At 44.8% G+C, this 19,623-nt stretch overlaps 1 protein-coding gene across 1 annotated transcript in view; it reads right to left on the bottom strand.

The window, feature by feature from the left end:
• EBF3 (early B-cell factor 3) overlaps positions 1 to 18,763 on the bottom strand; it is a 149,539-nt gene extending 130,776 nt beyond the window's left edge. Inside the window, exon 1 of the mRNA XM_009326010.1 lies at positions 18,633 to 18,763. Within this exon, the coding sequence (XP_009324285.1) occupies positions 18,633 to 18,763 (131 nt within the window). The remainder of the gene's footprint in view (positions 1 to 18,632) is intronic.
• Positions 18,764 to 19,623: the final 860 nt, after the last annotated feature.

The following is a 19,623-nucleotide window of genomic DNA, read 5'->3' as shown; positions in this document are numbered from 1 at the left end:
GGCGGGAGGCGAGAGGTGATCGATTCTCAGAGCAAAACGCTTTAGAAATGCAACAGTTTGTCCGGCGGGGCGGCAGCCTCCGGTGGTGTTTCGCGTGTGAACTTCCCACTCCTAACTTTCGGTCACACGCAGGAGAGAAATTGCTGGAGAGACGCTGGTCACATCTTTTAAAACTATTTAAATGGATTTAATTTACCCACTCCAGCTTGAATTGATGCTTACAACTCGCATTCCTTTGTCATGTTGGATGCGATGTTGGCAGGTACTAGGTTTCAAGAACTTCTTAGCTACATTAGTCTTTGATTTTTGGGACGCCTGTGGTTGTACTGGCAATACAGCGTACAAAGAATGCTACTGGCTAGAAGAAATTTTATTTTGTTTATTCCTGCTCTTCTCCTCCCTCTCCCAGTTTAGTACAGGAACTCTTGCAGTATTGGTTAATCTTCGAGGAGGGGATAACTGCTGTGATATTTAGCAAGCTCTCTGCTACGGCGGCTACTTTCTAGTGATCCAGCATCTTTGTAAGTGATGTGCAGTTACGAGATTTGAAGGTATTATTTAGAAAAAAAGTAGCAGTTTCCAAGTCAGGCAGATTCCTGCAGTGAAATGAAGCCACGGTTTAGGAATGGAGCCACATTTATAAAAAATAAGCCTATCCGTGTTGACCTGGGTTATAAATTCAAGTAACATTCACCTTTAGGTTTGTTCTGACAGCAGCTACTTTCTGGTTTGGTTTTAATTCGCATGGAATGATCACTTTTAGCAGTTGGGAGAGGAGAGAGGCTGCAGGCGGCTGAGCAGGAGCCGGTCTGTGTTGGTTTGGAGGACATTAGACTCATGTCTGGGGTGGGTGCAGGTATGGTGGCTGTGGCCAACGCTACCCCTCGCACCGGTGTCCATCGCAGAGCTTTCAGCTTGTCCTGGGCAGGGGGACTTTACGGGGTTGTTGCTGCTCCGTTTGCCCACGGAAAAGCTCGGCTGCTGCTTACACCAGTGTGAGCGCTTGGGAAACAGCTGTCCAGATATGCTGGAGGTGTTTAAAGTTGGGTTTAGACCACAGCACAACTCTGGTCCTGCTCTCTGGTGTCCTGATGCGTTCCTGCTACAGGTACAGTCAGTGGAGGTGCTTCGGCTTAGTGTTTCATGGAAGGTTTTTCATGCCTGGCCTGGGGCTTGGATGGTGGATCTGAGATCTGGTGCCCCAGCAGGACTCACCTGACTGTGGCCTTAGGAAGTCCCACAGGGGTAACTGGAGGATCGGGACGTTAATTGTTTTACAACATACTGATTGCATGGGTTGGTAAAATTCAGTTCATGGGGGTTTATTCAAGGGAAATTTATACATCTGATGCCTGGAAGACTGTGAAAAATACACAAATTTTAAAAGTGTTCCTGACTGGAAAGAAAAAAAGGACTCTGTGGGCTTTGTGAAGTCAGCATGGATGAAATCAGGAGGCAGAGACACGGGGAGAGCTGGTTGTTCCAGGCCTGAGCCCTGCTGATTCTGCCCAACCCAACACCTCGCCGTAAACCAAGAAACATTCTGTTGAAAAATAAGAGTGAATTTGCTTTCATTATACAGTAACTACTTTTTGCACGGAGGCTGAGCTAGTCTTATTAAGATAGATAGGTATTCACAAAATATTTATAAAGCAGATTCCTCGACAGCCCCACGCTGTTCCCAAGGCAGGCAGTCTGTCCGCGCAGACGATGCGGGGCTGGCATGTGCTCTCCCTCAAACCTTCACCTTCAAACCCCTGTACAAAGCACCGCCTTTTGTTACGGCCCACAGAAGAGCTGTGTGGTGCATAAGGCTTGAAAATTAATTGTGCCACTCTCCTTCTGTTGCGAGGAACATTACCAATCCACTTTTTAAAATTTAAAAAGATCATATATTTTTCACATGCTCATTGTGCTCTTCAGAAAAGAAAGCTTGATTATGCTCCAGCCTTTTAAATTAACAGCATGCATACAAACTAGTAGATGACTGAATAGCATCAGGTATTTAAAACACTGAAATCATATTCTTTCTAAATGCTTTGGACCACCTGGATGTGATGCAGCCTCACTGGAGTCAGAGGGCTGTTCGCAGGCTAGCAGCGGTCCCTTTTATTTTGACACCGTATGTATTCTTGGCATCTTTCACTCCTAGATTAAATTACAGTGCTCTGGGACTGCTGTCTAACGGCAGCTACTTAAGTTATTAAGAACTGTGACAACATCTTGGTGCTCCTCATCTCTTTATTCTTAGCTCACTTTCTAGTGCACTGCACTCTCTATCAGCAGTTTTCATTCCTCCTTCTTTAATCTTACCTCCAGCCTTCAGTGTGTTCGAATGGCTCCTTTCAGCGCCGAGGCGGTGAAACTCCCGACTCCAGCTCTGCGGGGATGCTACAGAAGCCAGTGGTGATGTTTCCCTATGGTATAAGCATGTTACCTTTGCAGTTTCACTCTTCCATCAGCCTGGGGCATCTTGTCTGCTCCCAAATCAGGGTATTCCTCACGGCAGCACACATCTGCAGCTTTTTTTCAAGTGGACGTACTGCAACCATGTCTCAACATGTATAAAAGACACTATTAAACACTTGCAGCTCACTAAACCCACCTTGTACGTGGGAGGCTGAACTCGGGCACCAAAGTTCCCCTGTGCTACGTCAGCAATAAGGTTCCCAGTGAAGTGACTGCGATTGCAAGTGCACGGTCCTGATCCACATGCACCTACACCTCAGAGTAAGTCCCGCTTCACTTTTCCTCCGTGCAAAGATTCAATATGCTGCCAGCATAAGGATGCAAATGCAAGGCGCACCTTTGAGTGACTTTATGAAAACGCATTTCGGATATGACCCAACAGCCCTTTATACAAGACCCAGTGCATTAGTGAAGTCATTCCTTTAAAGGGGGATTACTTTCAGCTCATGACTGATTTTTAAAAACCTTGTATAAAGACTCTCTGTTTTTAGTAATCACAGAATCATTTTCCTTATGTGCTGAAACCTCTTTCAGTTATTTTTTCACGCAGAAAGGGAAGTGAGTAAAGTACGGTGATAGAAAAGGTCATAGTCTCCAAACCATAAAAAAAAGTAATGTCATCTCTTCTAGTGCTGGAGGTTAAATACTTTAGTGGGAAGTGTCAGGGATGTAAGAGGACATTGACTGAAGCGGTGGCCCCTTCCTTAAGCAACTGTCTTTGTGCACCGCCTCAAATCCCCCAGCTCAGAGACCTCCTGGAAGTGGGGTCGTGGGGTGGGAGGTCACCTATCGCGTGGCCATGAGTTCAAGCGAAAACGTGGCAGCACCACTCACTGGGGACCACGCCAACCAAAATCACAGCAACTTCACCAACAGCCAGAGAGGCCTGTCAGGCATGCAGAAAATGCAGCCGCTTCTTGCCGTGTATCAGGAATTCAAACAAACAATAGCAGCGACAGGGAACGTTTGCCTCCAGGCCTGTTTGCTAGTGCAAAAGTGTTGCGACCTGCTGATGGAGACAGGTGGAATGAGGGAGGAAAACGTGAGCATTATAAAAAAATAAACAGCAGCAAGGAGAATATTGAATCTAAACATTGCTAGCAGAGAACTCCACCAGCAGACTCTGCTGGAAATTGTCTTAGACACCACAATACAAAAATGCTTCTTTTTTAAAAGGAAAATGATCTAATCAAGATGTATATGCATGGCAATACACTCGCAGGGAGAGTAAGTTGGAGTTATCTGCTTCAATTATGTGCACTTACTGAGTTCTTGTCCTAGCAAAGGACACGAATAACAAACATAAAGCGGTTACTTCCAAACCTGATCTTAGTTGAGTAACTCGGCTCACATTCCGAGTCGCACATGAAATATGTGAAGAAGAAATTACAAGGTAAAAATATCGCAAATATTTCTCAGTAATCATGTATACAAGATGCTGTCTTGCAGCCAATGGTAGCTTGATATCCAACGGGACACTGGGATGTGCCTGTGAGGGAGAATTGTTCGTGGTCTCTTGGGACGAGAAGGGAAACTGGAGAAGGCTTTCGGGACCCCTGAGCTAGCGAGTTTATATGCTAACTGTGCCCACCAAAAGCTAACTTGGAAATGATGGGACCGGCAAAAAAAACCCCCGTTTCTTCCCCTTGCTCCTATTCACCCTCTGTGCCCTGCATCCCAGTGATGGGTCTTGTCGGGGCTGGGACATCCCGAAGCTTAGGCATCTCATCGCTTCCCCTGCTAGGAGAATGTGCTAGGCTCGAATTCACGGCAGATCAGGGATTGCGTTTTGCAGCCAGAAACCCAAAGCAGAAAGCGCGCCTGGGCATATCTTACTATTCTAATGGCTATTTGTTTCTGTTCAGATTATGTATTTTTATAGCATAAATGATGCAAATGGATGGTATTCCTGTTTAAGCAGCTTTGTGAAAAATGAACTTTGGCTGAACACAAACAGCAAATAAAGCAGGAAATGAGTTTAAAAATGATGCAGGCCTTCGTTTCTTTTAAGGTAAAATGACTGGTCCCAGGTGTCAACACCTCGTAGACCTGCCTAGGTATGTTTTGAACCCACTAAATAATAGATTTTAGTGCATTTTTATTTGTCTGCTTTGTTTTGGGTGGAATTATATCTACAATCTGCTTATTTCTGTTGCATTACTGGTAAAAGTTGTGTTTTGCTGATTGAATTTACTTCACAATCAGATGCTCAATTTTTATAAGGCACAAATGTTTAACCACTTTTTTATTAATAGAAATTATAGAAGATATAGGTAAGAGCTTATTTGTTATTTATTGCTTTTATTTTAGCATAATAGCTGTGAAATTTAGACGTGAAGTAAGATACGTGTTTTTCAAAACGCCTTATGCCCTGTTCTAGTGTATCAGCACAGAACTGAAGCTGGCCATCATGACATCATGGATCTGAGAAAGCAAGAATTTGGGGGATAATTAAATTAATTCATTAGTGCACCTTGACTATTAGCAGAGTCAGAAAGTCTTTGCTACCTGCAATTCTCCATTCCAGCGTTCTGTTAAAAAGTAACACTGAAAATATGCTTCCCTAGCTTCTTTTTTTTTAAGTGATAAATTTATCTCCTAATTTTGCTCTTGTTTCACAGTCTTTTATAGGACTCTTGGACAGTTTATAGATGCCAGCTGATACCTGTAAAGTTCACCTGAAGCTGTTCAGCAATTTAAAACACTGCAATACAATTTATCTAGAACTCTTAATGCACAAAAAAGGGAAAAATTGATTAGAGTAGGTGAAGAACTCTTCTGTTCTGTCTTTATAATGTGGATGTAAACCTGTCAGGTTTTACAACTGCCCTCACACTGCTTCAATTAAACATATCTTTTGAGAGGAGACTCTGCATTTCTCTCTCAGCCTTGGGCCCTGCTGCTCCCAGCACCCCAGCTCACCCACAGCTGCGGTGGGGGGTCCAGCACAGGGATGGGGTGCGAGGCAGCATCAGCATCAGCTTCAGCATCAGCATCCCTTCCTGAGAAAGGTACCGACACCTCACATGTGGCTGTGTGGTGTTTTTCAATTTTCTTTAACTTGATAAATTCAAATTAGCAAAAGAATAATAGAAATGGAAGGGAAAAAAATCTTATTTTATTTTATTACTTTGAGAGCCTTTGCCAGTGCCAGATTGCCACGTCAGACTGAAGCCCAGTGGTTTGTCCAACTCGGGTTCAGGTGATCCAGGCAAGGGGGTTCGACAGCTTCCCCTGAGACACAGCTCCGCAGCACACATTTCTTAGGTTAATTGTTTTTTTTAGCATCTTAAAACTTTCTTTGACAAGCTCAGATACTCAAAATAAAGGGACAAAAAATATGACTTGCAAGATGTTCCTTATCTGTCCTGTGGTATTTCTCCTTTACAGCTTGTATTTTCAAACTAACCTAAATATTCAGGAAGGCCTAGTAATTATATATTTATTTCAATTGAAAGCTGAGAGGCTTTTGTAATCAGATGGTTGTAGCATCTGTAAATCTGAGTAAAGTGCTGAATCTCGTGCTAATCCCGCTATTCACAATTATGTCAAGTTTGATCATCTGAAAAAAGCCGCCGCCTTGCTTGGTATTTATCATCTTTCAGACAGTAGCAGACAGTGATCTTTTACTCCCTCATGCAACATTTCAGCAAGCGTTATATATTTCAGAGACATTTTCGTGTATGTATATGCTACGAATTGTATGCAATATTCCAGAATGGTTCCACCAGTAGCGTACAGGGAAACATTATAGTATTAACCACCTCTCACCTCGCCCATTACCATGTTTCTTTTCCTAACATACTGCAGTATAAGAAGCATCTGATTTCCTGTTTAAGTGCCATATAATCACTTGTTACACATAACAGCACACTTCCTTTTAATGCTTAAATCCTGGGAGCTGCGATTTCCAGAGGCCTCGTGACTGCTTCAGCGATCTTCTATGAATCGTTGAGCCCATCAGACCCGATCCCTGGAATAAAACAGCTTGCAGGGCTTCACTGAAGTCCTCTTTGAATATGGACACAACATATAATATTGATTAAAAAAAAAAGGTGGGTAATAGAGAATGCACAACAACTCTTGGTAAGCTTTTTCCAATGATTAATTACTCTTACCAATGCGATTTTCTCCTTATTTTCTATACAAATGAACCAAACCTTCACTGTTAGGCCCTGGACCTTGTGCTTCTGACTGCCCCGGGCAGTGGCATTTGCTGCTCGGTGAATTCATCACAGCGTTTGGATCTGAGCACAAACCAGACAAGCTGCCAGACGCCTGAGCAGCCCAGGCAATGGCTGCACGTGGCTGAAACCATGATGCAATGAAGTGGTTGTGATCAACAGTTGCACCAGCTGATGAATGGGGCCAAATCTGGGGCTTTGACCTCCACTCTGTCCACAGCTGTGCTGTGCGGAGCCTCCCTGCACATTAACTGTCCTGCTCGCTGCTTGCTGTGAACTCCGATGGTGCCGGGCTGAGCTTGGACAGATGACGTCCCAGCTTGTAAGGAACAATGATTCAATCTGAAAGTTTAAATTACTGTAAGTGCTAATATTTATTAGTTTAAAACGACTCCGCATGCGCCCCTTCAGTGCGCCGAGCACAAGGCTGGGACCCAGAGCTCCTGACCTCCTGTGTCCCCTCTTCCATGAGCCATCAGCCCAGCTGGACTTCACTGAGCGCGTCCCTGGCACAGGGGGCAGGGAGCTGCGGTGCTGATGCTCTGCTCAGACTCTAATGCCCGCAGCAAAACACAGTTCTCGGGTCACTTCTTTCTCACTGGGCTGGAGTTTGCTGTAGAGGGCATGGGGGTGGGTCTATGGTCTACAGCAGCACACTGCAGAGATGTCCTGGGAATCTTTTAAATGAGACCTCAATTATTTCGTTGCCTGGGATTGTGGGCAACCCGACGTGGTGGCTCCAGTGGTTCCATCCAGTATTGCACTTCTATATTTCCCTCTGGGATTTCTCAGATAAAAGTGAGCGTATCTATAATGGTGGGTGAGTTCGGTGTGCTGGGTGTGTTTTGGAGGGGCTGTGCAAGGTTGGCCATGTGTGCACCGTGAGCCCCGGGCACGATGGTGTCACTGCGTACCTGTGGATCATCTGTACCAGCATATGCACTGGGGCCAGTGCATTTCCAGCAGCACCAGGGTCACTCCAGCAGTGCAGTGTGGGTGTTTTGTGCATGCAGAATGGTCCTTTATTTGGGATCTGTAGAAGCGAGCTGGGTAAGTAATTCCTCCATCGCTGGGTGAGATTTTGGTCTGTAGATTCAGTGAACTCCAGTGGTGTATGGCCAGTCCTGGAGGAGCTCCCCAGCTGCGGCGCTGGCATCATGCGTAGGGGCGACCTGTCACCAGCTCTGCAGCACTCATGGAGCTCCCCCAAAACTCATGCCCTGCTCAGGTGTGGAGGGGTAGATTGGGTAAGAAATAACCGGAGATTTGGTTTCCTTCACTGCCCAGTGAGGCAGGGCAGAGGCAGCTGGAGCTGCACATGCTGTGCTAGGTGCTGCTGATCACTTCATCGGGAAAAGAAGGGTTTCCTCAGGTGGGTGTGATAATCCCAGCAAGGATTTATTGGGTGGCTCCCACATGCTTAGGGCCCTTTAGGATTGCACCTGCCAAGGGTTGCTCTTGGTGGTGGTTTCTCCCTTGCACACAAGAGGGTGTGTGTGAGTGATCCAGTCCTGGTGGCAAGAAGAGTTTGCTTGTTCTGTTGGGATGAGGGGGTCTGTTGCATTCCTCATGGTAAGTAAACTGAGGAAGCATTGGAGCAGCAACCTCAGACGTTTTAAGAGCACAGTAATCTCTAAGCTTTGGGATACTGCATGTGTGCAGGGGCTCTCATTTTTTAATTTGTTTTGGGGGGTGTAATTTGGCAGAATGGCTTAAATGCACTGGCCTTGTGGTGAAATCCCCTCCCTGAAGCTGGTGACAGTTCAGCCATTCCCTTACAAAGGGCAGCCTGAACCTTTGCGTGCTCAGGGGTGGGGGACACCCTTCTTTTGGGAGCAGTGGGTGCCTCACCATGCAGAGCACCTGTGGGTTCATGCAGCAGTTGATGTGGACAGCTTGATGTGAGTGCCTGAGAGTATTAGAGCATCAAAAGTCTCTTGCCCAGCACTAATACTGCACAGTGAGACCACGTGTAGGCTTATGTTGCCTACTTTAAGGAAATTAGCCCATGTGTGTACAATAATGTACCATGTTTTAATTAATTTGCTCCAAGTTACTACTTTGAGGATGATACAAAGCTGCGAGGGGGTTTCTAGAAAGCCAGGTGAGGATTTCTGAATGGCTGGTTCTGGCTTGGCCCCATGGTGCGGAGCACACCTGCTGTCCACAGCCAGCCCTCCTGAAGAGGCCCTGCAGGAAGGGGGGTAAAACCCCACCTGTGCCATTGCTCTTACCCATTGCAGAAACTTAAAGATTGCCCAAATCTAGAGGTTAAATGTGGACTAATGCACACAAAAAGGCAAGTGGAGCAGGGAAATCAGAAAGCAAATTGCTGCTACATTTTTCCTCTTCAGTGCAAAAAAGGGGGGGAAAAGTTTCTTAGCAAGGCTCGTTTGTAGGAGCCCATGCCTGGAGCCATGCTATAGGGAGAGCATCTCAAACACTTTGGAGCTGACCATCTAATGACAGCGCTTTTAATGGTTTTGTTCTAGTCTGTGTCCGCAAATGCAGATCAGTATCTGCTCGTTATAGCTGGAATGCCTCAGGGATGTAATCTTAGGGCTGTAATTTCATGGTGATGAGGCCAAAGTCAAGAAATATCTTTTCTGGGCATTGTAAGAAAACCAAACTACCCATTATGCGTATCTTCTGGCAGTGCTTAGGAGTGCAGATAACTCAAGCTACTTCAATCGACAGCAGCCTGGGACACCGCTGGTGTCACAGCCTCCACCACCAGCCCTGGCCAAGCTCTCACGAGCAAACACCTCCTGCAGATCCTTTGGGTGTGCTGGGAAATAGAGGGAAGGAGCTGCATTGACTCAGAAGTTAGCAATAGTAAAGTAAAATAAATCACTGTGCTAAGACGAAATGCATTATACAAAAATCAACTGTATTGACTTAAAAGTAGCATTATAAATGCCATTAAATTCAAAATAAGATTTCCATGAAGCTCTTAAAATCAGGCAAATGTAAAAGTACACTGAGCAAAGCTGCCTGTGGAAGGAAGTCCTGTCCGGAAACATTCAAGAGAAATCCTAGAGAGAAGTGTCCATGTGTGTCCTCAGGCCACAGCTGATGTGGGATGAGTCCCTCCCTGGCTGCTCCCTTACACACAGGAGCATTGCCTGGTGCTGTTCGGCACTGGGTTTGCTCCACCGAGAGTGAGTAGCTCTCATTATTCCTCATGTAAGCTGATATTTGTAAATTCCTGATATGTTTAAAAATGGTATTTTGTATTGTGAGCATTATGGTGGGCTCCATACTGCATGGTGCATAACTGTGAAGGTGGTGCATGACTGATTTGGGCAAGGTGTAGAATTTATCATCTTGGAAAAACTAATGAAAGGAAGAAATAGGATATTTTCTGTGGGGGCTGGAAGCAGGCACTGGTACATGCTTGTGCTTCTGATATGTCTTTACTATCTAACAAACATGTTGATGGCAATAGTCCTAAATTGACTTGGCTGATGCCTAAAATGAGCTGGATATTGCTGCAGAGAAATTATCTGTGCTTTATTAGATGCTTTACTTTATTTGGTTTTGAAAAACAGCTTTGACTTGAATGGATCTTCCTGATCTGGGTTGTTTAGTGTACTAATTGTAATCCTGTAGCCATAACTCTTTAAAATATCTCTACAGATGTACTAATAGATCCTGTTAGGGTAGTTAAAGTATAAAAACATTTGTCTTTAAAATATCATTCTGTCTCTTCTTACTGGAGTAAAATGAACTTGTATGATCTTATCAGGCTTTGCAGGCCTGCCATCTACTGGTTATTTTTTTGTAAGGTGGTTCGTGGGGCTTCATCTCTAAAACTCTTCAGAGAAATGTTTTAAACTTCTTTAATTGAGCTACTGGCTCCAGGGCTAGAAATGCTGCTGGGGACAGAGGCTATAGCCTGTGTACGTGCCAGGCAGGGCTTGCTCCCAGCATCAAGGGTTGTACCAGCAAGTGTTTGCCTTATTTCTGTCCTTTTCAAATGCCATACAGCTGAGATGTTGGATGTACAGCAAACACGTGAGTCATGACTATTCTAGCTGACTAGGAGAAAAGCCTTGCTCTTGCATGGCTCTCCCCCCTCCTTTCCCCTGCCCCGGTGGTGCAGGGAACAGTTGTTCTCTTGGACTATTTTTAAACCTGTGTGGACAGTGGGCTTAGCGAGTGCTCCCTCAGATCTGCCGAGCACAGCTGCCTCGCGTTCATGACTGGCCCTGGACAAAATGCAGCAGTGACAGAAAATACCCACACATAGTAGGCTGGAGACAAAGCTGCAAAGGTTATGTTTCCAGCTTGCCATCAGGAGCTTCTCAGCATGTAGTGTGGCTGGTATTCCGCCTTTTCTGACTTTCATTACTATTTTTCCAGTGATTGCAAATGTCAGTCTTCCCCACACTGTTTTACAGGTGCAGCCGCACTAGGACTTGCTGAACTCAGTGGATGTTTTGCAACAGCAAAGATCCCACCAGGTTGTGATGTAATTTACAGAAAAAAGAGTTTTAAGGCAGAAGAAACTGCACTGTGCTCTGCGGTGAACGTCTGCACAACATGCCCGGGTGCACTGTCCCTTCCTCGAGCATTTTCTTGAATGTACCCTCTGCTTTTTACATGTTTCTGCTTAGTCCCAAGTGAGATATCGCAGTGCTTCAAGGAAGAGCCAGCCCAGTGCACTGAAGTCCTTGCTGAAGGAGGAAGCAATAATTCTTTATTTAAAAGAGATTATAGCTTACTGCTGTAAATTACTGTATCTCTTTATTTGATCATGTAGCTAACGGCTCTGTGAAGGCTTAATGACAACTGGAGCCTTCTGCTGCACCACGGCTGCTGAGTAGGAGGTTGAGAGCTGCTTGGGGTGGTAGCAGCAGCCGCCAGCCCCAGAGCTGAGCAGGACCCGTGCATGGCAGGGTGGGCTTGCATTGCACACTTGTGAGTGTTGGTGTGGGTGCAGGGTTGTTATGGAGAAATTAAGATTTGCCGGTAGGAAGCGGAGCTGGGTCTCAGTGCAGCGTCAGAGGATGGTCTGATCCTACAGCTGTCCCTTGGCTGCAGAGCCTCTCGTTGGACCCTGCTTCCTTTTCACTCTCTTCCTTCTGAAGACTACATATTACTGTACTTCGTTTTCCTTATTTCTGCTTAAGTAATAAATTATCAATTAATAGCTGCTACAAGTGAATGCATTTTAATAGCCCTTTCTTCCAGCTGTAGGTGTTTGTTAAACTTCTGGGTGCTGAGGAGATCTATGTGGTTCCTATGCCTTTTTCCTAGATGTGAGCTTGTGGGGAAAATTCCTGGGAGGTCAAAGATTACGTTTAAAAATTAGCAACACTTCAGTACCTTCTCCCTGGTCCCTGTAGTCTTGGCACCACTGGGTTCCTCATGGGAAAGCCTTCCCTGGGAGCCGTCGGCTTCTGCAGTCCCAGAGCGCTCCCTGTTACCCAGCTCTTACTGGAACAACTATTTGCAACTGAGTGAAACCCCAGTCCCACTGAAATCAATGCTCTTGACTTCACAGCAACTGATGTATTAGTCTTGTCGAATAACAGCTCTCAACTTTTACACTGATATATGCAATGGAAAAAGCTTTTAGTGGCTACCACAAGCTGAATTCCTGCCTGAGCCCATTCTTGTTTCATTGCGCCAGATATGTATCCAAAACCGAGTCAGCTGTTGAGCTGTGAATGTGTATGGCAGAGCAGATCCAAACTGCTTAAGAAGATCAAGCCCGTGTTTGTTAAGGCTTAAAAATAACATCTCGCCAAGCACAAGCTGTAATTTCCTGGGCCTTATGGGCGAGGATGCTCAGCCTCGGGAAAGGCGATGGTGCCACCAGAGCTTGGCCTCGCGTTTGACATGGAGCACTGCCTGCAAACTGCTCTAAATCGTAAAGGCATCAACCCAAAGGCATCCTGCACCCTGCAAGGGGCTGCTGGCATCAACTTGAGCTGTACCCTGCCCTGGTGCTGGGGCTTTGTAGGGGCCTTACAAGGGGGCTTCCCCCATTGCTGCTTTTGCTCTCTTGGGTATCTCTGCTGGCAGATGGCAGAGCTGGTGTAGTCTTTACTGGTAAAAGTTTTGTGACCTGGGAAAGATACATCTACCCCAAGCTGCCTGCTCTGTGCTCTTTAATAAGAAATTGGAGCTGGTAAGACAGTGAAAAACACTGTCGGTTAGTGATAGGAGCTTTCTGAGTAAGCAAAAAAACTCCAAACCCCACAACAAAATAATGATTGTCAGTTCAGAAAGTTTAGTAGCTTTCAACTTCAAATGGTAAAATTTTTTGGCTCCAGACAGTATTTTCTGCACAGTTTGCTGTGAAAACTCTGCGCAGACTGGAATTGTGGGAGCTAGGGTGCATGGATGGGGGGCTGCCCCAGGGCACAGCGCAGCACCTCCTGCTGTGGTGGGGTGTTTGTGGACGTGTTCTGTGGCAGTCTGGTGGTTGCACCCATATTTTGTGTTGCTTTCTTCTAGTGAATGCAAGTGCCCTCCTTGCTGTGTCTGGCTCTGCAGTGGGTCTGGCCGGCCCCCAGGAAGGGTGCGGGGTGGGCTGTGCCCGCAGGAGCTGCCACCCTGCTGGAGCGCCTGACCTCCTGCGGCGATTCCTGTAAACATCTGTCAATATTAGTCACATATTCTAGGTTTTTAATTGATCATGCTGCCTCCTTGTACATGATGTTTTTTCCAGGGTTTTACCATAATAATGACTTCTAATGAAGCTGATTATGTCTCCCATAAGGAACATTAATAGATGAATGCATTGTTCTTAAGGTACATCTCTTTATCGAATGAGCTGTAATGAGTGCAGTGCAGTGCTCTACGGAGCACAGGGTGCATGGTGCTATATGCACGCCACGTACCTCAGACGTTTTTATCTTCTAGGCTGGATTCATGCTGCAAGAGATGGGGAAGGAGTCAAGTGTCTGAGGCAGCAGAGCTGAGCAGCATCGGTGGTGGCTGCCAGGTTTAGGGCACAAAACAAGCCTTTACACATGCTGATACGCAGCTATTGCAGAATTAGTTTGCACTCAGTATTGAAGATCTTTCTTTCAAAAGAAACATTGACGTGCTTCACTACTACAAGGTGCAAATTGAGACATCAAATGAGGCATATGCAACACGAAACACACAGCCATTATTTCTACTTATTCTATAGGTCAAAAAAGGCACAGGTATTGCATTCCTCTCCTCGGTTTTCTCTTCCCATGTGTATTACCAAATACTTTTCTTTCGGCTCTGAAAGCATATAATCTTCTGCGCAATGGCCTGTGCATGTTCAGACTCTAAATCCTTATGAAGTTGGGCTAATTTTCCTGCTTCTATGTAGTGAGTGTTAACAAAGTATTCTATCTAAATAGTGCTGTGAAATGCAAATTACCACTTCCGTAGTAGTTTGCTTATTACAAACTCATTAAAATGCGTAACCCAAAAACTCTCTACTTTCATGATGGAGCTCTGTGCTATATCACTCCATACTATAAAGCAGCTGCATGTTGGCTCTTTGATATTGGAAACCCTATTGTCATTAACCTCATTATGACAATACTTCTTTATGATATTTGAAATGCATGCCTTTCAAGAAGGATGCTATAAGGATGATAATATTTTTCTGTTTTGCATACTACAAACTGAGGGGAAAACGGGCAGCAGGAGATGAGGAGATTTGGATTATTTATTAGCATCCCCAGGAACAACTGCGGTTCTGTAAATTTAGGCACCAGTAAATGCTTGTGCCTTTGACAGTGTTACCCTCTTGGCAGATGGAAAAAGTGGCTCACATATAGTTTTCACCCTTAAACTCTTCTGTTGCTGTGGATAAGTATCCTGGTACTTGTACGAGACCCGAGGTGTTTGCAGTGATTAAGTTGGGAAGTTTCTGAGGGTGCTAGCCCCAAATGGATTTGTTGAATTTGTTCATGCTTGACATATTCTCCATCCTGAAGAAACATCCCCTGAACTTGTTGAATTGCTCTAACCATGAAAGTTCTTCTGTTTTTACCATTTTTGTACTTTTTTCTGGCTTTTTTATATTCACTTTGAGACTGGAGGGAACTGGAGTTGCCGGTGGCGCTCAATGCGCAGGTGCACCCTGGATCTACACAATTGCAGTGTTTTCTGTCTTCATTTAGATTTCCTTCCTTGTAATCCTCAGTGCTCCTTTTGCTACTGAACTGAATTCTTAATAGAATTACAATGATTTCTTAGTAAATGGTAATAGGTCAGAAACCATGGTTATAATACAAAGTTAGGACTGCCTTCCCCCTCTTTGTGCATAACTTACCATTTACTACCATTTTTATCAGCCAGTCACTGATGTTAAATAATAATTGTGAAATAACCACTGCTTTTAGTTTTGCAGCTTGGTAGGTTAAACCTACCACCTCCCTCTGTCTGTGGCTCTTCTGACCAGTTACTCTCATAGGAATTGCCCTTCCCATCGGCTGAGCTTAGCTCCTGTTCAGCTGCTGGTGTGGGACCTTCCCAAGTGTGTTTCTGATGTGAGAGGACTCTATCAGTTGGATCATCCCTGTCTGCACGTGCAGTCATTCCTTCAGAAAACTGTAGGTACTTGCATTACGGCTTCATTTCTGGGCTTGGATTTTTGTTTCTTGTGTCCCAGGTTAGTGTTAAGGGACACATACGTGTCGTGGTGATAGAGAAATCAGAAGAATTGCAATATTGATAGATCAACAGAACCAGCTCCTGTTCTCAAAACACACTTTTGAGTATTTGAGTATTTGCTCGATCTGTGTTTCAATACATTTTTCAGTCTGGCCTTTATGTTTGGCAGAATGGAGATGAGTACAGCCCTCTGGTGTTCCCGTTGGTCCAGTCTTCCTCGCTATTGCTTCTTCTCTTGGATGTCATGTTAGCTGCTGTGGCACTTGCTTTTTCATGCTGCTACAATGATGTGGCACAGGTAGAAAAGTTGTGTTGTTTCTTGGAGAGCGTCTCTAGGTTTCTTCTCAGCCCTTCCCAGCACTGGGTTGTTTGGAGGTGCGATGGAGGGGAGATGGAAGGTGGTGGCATGAAGGTTGGGGTAGTGGTGGTAGTAGTGGTGTGGGTACCATTGCATCCTCTCTGTTCTGCCTTCCTCAATTGGCATTTATCAGAAGTTAAATATGACAAGTGACAAAATGACTGGAGCAGGATTCAGAGTCAGGACCTTCCCTGGGATTGCACTGGGTGCGTGGCTGCAGTGTTGAGCTTTCATGCTCTGGGTGATACCAAGGGCAGCAAACCCCAACCAAACTGTCAACATGTACTTTCAGCCCGCATGTGTCGCGGAGAGAGCGCGCACTGAAACTTTGGTAATGTTTTGTTTACACTGCATAAGTAATGCTTAATCTGCATGTCTGATTGGGAATACCTTTTTTTCATCTGAGTGCACTCCATTTTGGCTGGCGTATCTCTGGGGTGAATAACAAAGAGGATGCCAGTTGTCTGGAGGAGAATCGGTTTTCCGAATCACAAAAGAGCACACTTTATCAGAAAATCTAATAATGTGCAACCCTTTTGTAAACTAAACCCTGTGTGACCAGCTGGAACTTTGAAAATTTTACAAGAAGCTGTGGGGACAATTAATGATAATAGAGTCAACTTCTATGCAATTTTGTGAAATAGCATGCAATTACATGATTTTTACAAGGGAAAACAGGGTTGGGGGATGGTTTAGGAAAGGAGTTTGTTCTGTGTACATAGCGTCCAATGAGCCACTGCCCAGGATAGGGAAAAGCAATGTATTTAGTTCCTGTTAGTAACCTCAGCTCAGGTTAAAGAGAATAAAACTTATCCTTCCCATGTCATCGGCCAGGTTGTGTCTTCCAGAAAAGTTTGGAGCAAACGCGTGGGACTTTCACGCGGGAGCTGCTCTGCACAGCAACAATAGATCAGTGATTTTTTTTTTTAAATGTTACAAACATTGGCATTAATTCTATTCAAAACACTCTCCTAATGACAGACTTGCCAAATAAGCAGCTTCCTTATTTTGCTAGATTAGACATCGCATATTTAACCATACATTACAGAAGTGCCTCAGGAGCCCCACACAGTGATGCTTCTCAGAAGACAGATAGGTAACTCATTCATGTCTTAGTGGGGCTGTTGTATGGAGAGCTCTTTCCTGCATGTTTAAATCCGGTGCTGGTGCGCAGGAGGGACCTGAGGGTGGGACCGATGAGGGGCTCAGCCTTTGGGCTGTCCTGTCCCCATCCCTACTGGTGTCCTTGAGAAATGCAAGTTTTAGTTAATTCTGCAATATCTGCTGGTGTCTGACACATCCGGCTCTTATGTGGCTGTGGATTATTGATAGGTGTTTCATAAATGAACCATTGTCCTCACAAGATATCCAAAAGCATCCCTCTACTAATTAATCTCATACAGAATCACACATTTGCATAAGCAATGGTGCTTGTCTCTTAGTCCTGGCTTCTGCAAACGGGGCTCGTGCTCCTGCTCGTGGGGAAGGGAGGGACGGCTTCTGCCTGGGGTAGCACAGAATGCATTTTTTCATTTCCTACATGAAGGTTAAATTCTAGCATTTCAAGTCTGTGTCTTTCTTCTCTCTTTCCTTTTTAGCAAAATCTGCTTAAATTTTGAAATAGGTTCTTGAACAACTCCAAAGTCCGTCCCTGATGAATTCCTCCACCATTAAGGCTGCTCTTTACTGATGTTTCCCGTTCATTTTGGTGGAATGAAATGGCAGTCTGTCTCTTACATGATGGGTAAAAGCAGCAGTAAACTGAAACTGAAACAGAAGTACAATTCACAAGGGAAGCACTACTACGGGTTTAATGTATTCCCATCAGAAATCACAAAAGTCTTTCAGGATCTTATGTGTTTAACGATAAACTTCTACAGTGCTTGGATGACTGAAGGCACCTGTATATTTTACATTTTGTTGTTGTATGTAGACGTTTTATAAGCAGGTGCTGAAACTGCAAGAACCTCTTTGCTTTTACAAGCTCAGAGCTGGAAATGTTGGTGTTGCTGAGGAGTGACTCTGGCATGTTCTTAAATATTTTCAGAGATTTTGGTATTGATTTTTCGTGGCAGGTTGTAATACTGCGCAGCAAGTGTCTGCACTTTTTGAGGATGCAAGTAACGCTAAAACAATCTGTGCCACGGTACAAGTGGTTATTTCCTTGTGCACACTTCATTACACAAAACAATTATTTATTTCAATCTGTGTATCGCTCAGAATCTTCTTTCCAATGAATAAACTGTTAGCATGTAAGCCATGATTTCAGCTAGCTCTGTGTGTAGTGTTTGTAAGTGTATCAGCAGTACGTACTCCCTGAGAATGCTTTCTGCCTTTTCTTTGAAATGCAATTAGAAATGGTTATGTTTATGTATCCGCTGGGAGTCCAAGTTTTCAAATTGCTGAGGAGTTTTCCCTTATTTGACTTTTTTTCTCTTCTTCAGCCCTAGAGAATCTTTATAAAATAGCCAAGTGCTTAACTTTGAACTAGAAGGCAGGAAAACAGCAGACTGCGTGAAAGCGATGAGTTGGTAATTTAGGCTCAGTATTAAAAGAGGATTAAGAAATGTCAAAATAAGAGGAAATAGGGGAAGTACGATGGGCATGGACACTTGATCAGATGAGCCAGGGAGGAGGGAGAGTTGGCTGCTCCAGCAGACAGGAGTTGGGGTGCAGGGTTTCAAGTTTAGTATCCTCATCTTGGTACCTTTGCTACAGTTTATCTCTTGTCTTGCACTAAAAATTTGTCACAGAGTCTGCAATGGAAATACTTCTGTAATTGCCCGTATTATATGGATCATTGACCTTCAACAGTGGAACTGCTGAAGCAACTGTCCATTTATCTGGAAAATTACCACATGGCAAGATCGCATTAGGCCGTTTTACTCTGCCTCCTCTAGCAAGTGCCCGGCTGTTATTAGCTGCTGGACCACAAATCTTTGGTTACTAGCTGCACCTTTAGTGATTAAATACGGAAGGAAAAGGAGATAAGACTGCCCACTTACCATTGTGATATCTTGGTCTGGCTCATATAATCGGAGAGAGCCAGCAAATACTGGTTTTGACCATTGAAGTTAAATATCAGCTTGAAAATATACATGTCAAAGTTGTAGATCAATGAAACATCGTAAGACATGATGAGCAGCATGCAGGAGCCAGCACTCCTTCTGAAATGTGTTGCTTAAAACACAGTATTCACTGGGGCATCGGCACATGCTTTTCTATGCCTATGCTTCAGACTGCATCACTGTGAATTTGGTGTGCCACAATACTCAATCAGTTATGTTTTGGATGAAGTTGCTGATGGTTTTGAGGTGATCGAGATTCAGCGTTTTCCCTAAATTCCCTCTAGTTCAGTCACACGAGGTTTGATCACATCCTGGGCTCCGCGGGTGAAATTCTTGTGCTGGAAATGAACAAAATTCTGCACATTTGTGGCATTAAAATTCATGCTTCATCATGGTTTTGCTCGAAAGCCCGTGCATGCACAGCTCTGCTTCCCATGGGGTGGTGGCTGCTCTTGGACTGTCACACGTCTCCTCCAGCACCTCCTTGGCAGGAAGGACCACGAGATCAATTTTTTGGGGACAGACCTGCAGAGCTTGCATTAGGGAATGCTGATAAGACATCAAGGTACATATACTCACAACACAGATACTAAAATAAATCCTCTGAATGGGGTGTTTTCTTGCAGGTTATCTCCAAGGCAGGACAAGTAGAAGACTGTGTGTGTGATGGGAGCAGGTCCAACCCTGGGACTCGGCTGTGTCTCATGGGGCACATGCAGGAAGGTCCCTATGACCCAGTGGGATGTTCATGCACTGCTGTGTGCCGAGGACGGAGGACTAACAGCTCCACGTGCATGTACTCCAGTGATAGAATGAGCATATTTACAACCCAAATGTTTTTCTGAACCATAAATGGCTCTGAAATGGGATCAACAACCTGCCCAGGGGCTGAAGGTGAGCTGGGGGCTTGTCCTGGCAGTGGTCAGGT

The sequence above is a fragment of the Pygoscelis adeliae genome, unplaced genomic scaffold, assembly GCF_000699105.1.
Source record: "Pygoscelis adeliae isolate BGI_AS28 unplaced genomic scaffold, ASM69910v1 Scaffold4, whole genome shotgun sequence".
Lineage (NCBI taxonomy): Eukaryota > Metazoa > Chordata > Aves > Sphenisciformes > Spheniscidae > Pygoscelis > Pygoscelis adeliae.
Note: the sequence above shows the minus strand (reverse complement) of the source record. Positions and strands in the feature narration are given on the sequence as shown.